General features: G+C 46.3%; 1 protein-coding gene across 1 annotated transcript; it reads right to left on the reverse strand.

The window, feature by feature from the left end:
* Positions 1-1,040: 1,040 nt before the first annotated feature.
* LACBIDRAFT_327581 (uncharacterized protein) lies at positions 1,041-2,604 on the reverse strand (the record flags this gene model as incomplete). The annotated part of the gene is made up of 6 exons (XM_001881593.1): positions 1,041-1,265; positions 1,420-1,698; positions 1,926-2,031; positions 2,084-2,141; positions 2,195-2,366; positions 2,398-2,604. The coding sequence occupies 6 exons, from the start codon at positions 2,602-2,604 to the stop codon at positions 1,041-1,043; spliced, it is 1,047 nt and encodes a 348-aa protein (XP_001881628.1).
* Between the last annotated feature and the right edge of the window lie 2,110 nt (positions 2,605-4,714).

The following is a 4,714-nucleotide window of genomic DNA, read 5'->3' on the forward strand; positions in this document are numbered from 1 at the left end:
GCCCTAACGCTAACTTTGTAGTCTAAGTCCAACTTTTGTAGTCTTTTGTAGTGTATCAGTAAAATTTGTAGTCTATGTCCGACTTTTGTAGTCTTATGTAGTCTATCAGTAAACTTTGTAGTTGAGTCCGACTTTTTTGTAGTCTATCAGTAAACTTGGTAGTCTATATCTGACCATTCCTTTTCTAGGGCATGCACCTTCCTTTTTTGGTCATTTTTCCCACAATACAATAGTTGTAGCCCTTTCTTTTAGCTTTCTAAATATACTGAAATCATATTGTTTGGTTTTGTTTTCATGGAGAAAAATGCAAAAAACAAAAAAAAACACGACACTTTTGGGATTCCTTTACCTCATATCTCCACAATGGGAGCACTTCAGAACATAATTCAAACAGATTCAGGAAGCTACAGTGTAGGGCTACAACTTTTGTTTTTGACCATTTTTGGTAATTGGTCATGTGACCATCATCCCAACATCCCATTACATGGACCCTGATAGGTAAAATCATTCTCCGCTTGGTTTTCTTCACTTTTTGGTCAAACCAGGTGATATTTCCCTTTTGGGATGGAACCTGAAGTGGACCCTGAAGGCAGTGCCTGATGTTCTGTACACCATTTTTATATATATTCAATTTTTCTGCTATTTTTCTGGCTATTTTTGGATATATTACCATATTTGGAACTGGATCCTGGACCCTGACAATGTTACCCAACATGATGATCAGCAATGAGCCCTAATTTTTCCTGATTTTATTGCTATTTTACATTTGGAAATGCACCCTGGACCCTGAAAGGTCAGCTGCCGCTAAAAATGAAATATTCATAGAAAGCGCCAGGTACACATATGAAAAGTGCAATGAAATCTCCTAGGAATAAGAATGAAATATCCATTGAAAGCGCCAGGCATCCAAATGAGAAGCACAATGAGATATCCTGGGTTTAGCAATGAAATATCCAATGAAAGCACCAGGTATATCTATGAGAAGTGCAATGAAATATCCTAGGAACAAGAATGAAATATCCATTGAAAGCGCCAGGCATTCAGATGAAAAGCACAATGAAATATCCTGGGGCTAACAATGAAATATCCAATGAAAGCGCCAGGTATCCATATGAAAATTGCAATGAAATATCCTGGGGTTGAGAATGAAATATATTGAAAGCGCCAGGTGTCCATATGAAAATCACAATGAAATATCCTGGGGTTGAGAATGAAATATATATTGAAAGCACCAGGTATCCATATGAAAATCGCAATGAAATATCCTAGAAAAATGAGATATGCGATCTCATTGAACCTCTAGGCATTATACACATTGCCCTCCAGGCATATGTCTGGTTTTTATCATAAAAGTGTATACCACCCATCGCCACTAAGCTCAAACCCCTGTTCCTCGTCAGCCACACCTATCTCACCCACCCTCTCGCTCCCTCTAAGCAGGAAAAAAACCCCTCCAAAGCCCGTAACGACGGCTTCCCAGACTGTCATGCCTGGATGACGACGCGTCGAATAGTTCTGGAGAGACGACGCCGATGAGTGTGCGGAGGTGTGCGGTGGGTGTGCGTTTTCGTGGGTGGAGGGTGTGTGTGCGGTAAGGGTGAGTTGTGGGAGAGGAGGGGGGCAAAAGAGACGATGATGAGGCGGGGGATAGGGAGGGTAGGTGGAGGTGTGCTTGTGTGTAGGATTGTGGGTGGTCGCCTGTTAAGAGGGAGAGGAGGGTCGTTTTTCCTGAGCCTGGAATGGAGGGGGTTAGTTAGGGCGGACGTGAAAGTCGAAAGAAATGTGAATGTATGCGCGAAAAGGCGCGTAATGGGAGAATTAAGTAGATGACGTGAAGTCGGAGCGTGTAACGCGTGAAGCCCATTTGAACCGGTAAGCGGAACCACGCTATGAAGCCAAGACTCGATAGGAAAGTATGTACCCACCATTCGAGCCTTGTAAATGCCACCTCTCCGACAGAGGGGTTTGTTGGTTTTGTCTTCGGGTGGGACGGGACGCCAGTGTGTGGTTGGGTAGAGTTTGTGGACGACGCTGGGGTGTATGTATGTTAGCGGAGAAACGGAGCGAAGGGAAAGAAATGTACCCGTTATTCGGACTCCAATCTTTGAACCAGTGGCTTTCTACGTGTATGCGCTTCCATCCTACGTACGTAAGTAAGTTTCGTCGTAGCAAATAAAGACAACAGCAGACGTACCGTCTTTCTGTGCCGCTCGCCCTGTATCATACAAACAATAAGAGATCTGCGAAATCCGCTCCTTCTCATCCACCCTTGGGTTCTTCAAGAACTCGATCCAGCGGTGTTCCCCGAGAAGGCGTTCGTGCTCCGGGTAGGCTTTGTCGATCTCCAGTAGCACCATCCCGCGTGCCTATCACCACCTATCAGTATCCCCCTTCCACACCACTAAGCAAATGAGAGGAGAAACTCGCCTTGGGTTTGTAGTGTAACCCCAACAGTGGCTCGACGCCAATACACCCTGCGATCCAAAACACAAAGGCGATAACGTCGCTGGGAAGTTCCCAGTTGGCATTCATCGGGTAAGGTTGGTACACCGTCATATATCGAGCATCATCCGTTGCGTCGGGCGATTTTGCGCGTTTGACCATCGTGCTTCAAGTTTGGAGTGGCGAGTTGTGAGGAAAGAAGTCAAGGGCCGTTGTTTGGTCGTGTGTAATCTTATATTGTGAGTCACGTTACTCGTGTGCTAGGGAAGACGGGAAAGACAAAGATCCAACTCTATCATGGCCGGGAACGTTGTTTCAACGTGTCAACGACGTGAGGCGAGACGTTGGTGCTCGGGCGGAGATCGAATGGCGAGGTGTGAAGGCAAAGTGAAGGATTTCTCGACTAACAGACGTCAAGGAGATTTAAAAAAAACTGCATTTCACATACCCTGGACCACACGAGTGATGTGATTATGAAATAAAATTTGTGGAATTCGATCAGAGCTTTGAGAGGGGGAAAGAAAAGGTGCCTCAGAGCTGAAAGCTCAGGAAAAGTGTGAAGATGGCTAAAAAAATAATTTGCTAATGATATAATGGACACACCCAGAATTGAACCGGGGACCGCCCGCAGAATGGTGACAGTTATATTTCATCTCATGCTAAGTGGGCGTGATAACCAACTACACCATGTGCCTGTGTAGAATTTGTAGATTTCGTTGATTTTCAAAGGTTCTTGTTGTGTTTGCCTCTCCTCCTGCTTTCAAAAACCAAAATGCATCCATTCATACCGAGATCTAGCAAAAAAACTAAATGTATATTGTCCTTCAAGGTGAACCATTCAACCAGAACACACAATCAAATTCGCAGCACTTCGCCTCTCCACACCCTTGAAATCCATTGTTAGCTCGTCATCTGAGAAAGAAAGTGAAACGAGGAACTTACATTTTCCTTCCACGCAAGCCGCGCCTTCAACTCCGTACCACCGAACAGCATGATCAACCAGGGCATTCAGTAGATACGCTATGGAACCATAACAATAGAAATTGACAATTGTCCCAATAAGTCATAGGGCTACCCCAATGGGCCCAATTACAAAAGACATTATGATACTATACATTGGCCCAACAACATGACAATATGTATATTTGATTGTTGGGCCCAACGACGGTGCCACAGTCCAAGCTAAGGGTTTATAGATTGGCCACATGGCTTAAATGGGGGTAATTTTGGCCGTTGATATATGATGGTATTAAGGTACCATTGATAGTTGGGCCCAATGAAGGGAAATCGTTAAGGGAGATGGTTGGGCCCAATGGCCCAATTATTAAGCTACGGTTGATGGTTGGGCCTAATGTAAGGTATTTGTTAAGGGAACAGGTTGGGCCCAATGGTAAAATTTCAATGCTATGGCTTGTAAGTTGGGCCCATGCCATGATATAGGCTATAGTTCATAGGTTAGCCCAATGATTATTTGAATTTTGCGGGTGTGGGCTTTGGTCCGGTAAACCCGCAGGTCTGCTCCTGTTCCATTGGACCCACGGCCGCACAATTGTGCAATTACACCCGCGGGTTGGCTATTGTGCAGTTACCCCCATGGGGTAGCTCATGTTCCGTTACCCCTGCAGGTTGCCATGCGGGCCAGATCATGTTCCGTTACCCCCGCGGATCAACAATTGATCCATTACACCCTCGGGCTGGCTGTTGTTCATTACCCCCACAGGGCAGCTCTTGTTCCGTTAGCCCCGTGGGTCGCCACACAGGCCAGATTATGTTCCGTTACCCCACGGGTCGACAATAGGTCCATTACACCCACGGTATCTTATTCCGTTACACCCACGATGTCCAGCTCTTGTTCCCTTAGACCTGCGGAACCTTCTTCCGTTTGGCCCGCGGGTTTCCAATTACAGCCATGGACCATTTGTGGCTCCCCCGTGGGTCTCTGATTACACCCATGGATTACCTGCTGCTCGTTACACCTGTGGCCACCCACGGACCACCTGCTGCTCCTTGACCAATTGGCCCTCTTCCATCAGCCCCCCACCCGTGGGCCACGTTTGCAGCTGGCCTGCAAAATGGACCAACAATTGTGCCTTTACATTCACAGACCGTTATTCCGTTACACCTGTGGACCAGCAATAGTGCCATTACATCCACGGATGAGCTCTTGTTCCATTACACCCACAGGCTGTGCTCTCATCCGCGGACCTGCTCTTGTTCTGTTACCCCCGCGGACCAACAATTCTTTTATCCGTGGACCGACGGATTACCTACC

The sequence above is a fragment of the Laccaria bicolor genome, genomic scaffold, assembly GCF_000143565.1.
Source record: "Laccaria bicolor S238N-H82 LACBIscaffold_13 genomic scaffold, whole genome shotgun sequence".
NCBI classification, from domain to species: domain Eukaryota; kingdom Fungi; phylum Basidiomycota; class Agaricomycetes; order Agaricales; family Hydnangiaceae; genus Laccaria; species Laccaria bicolor.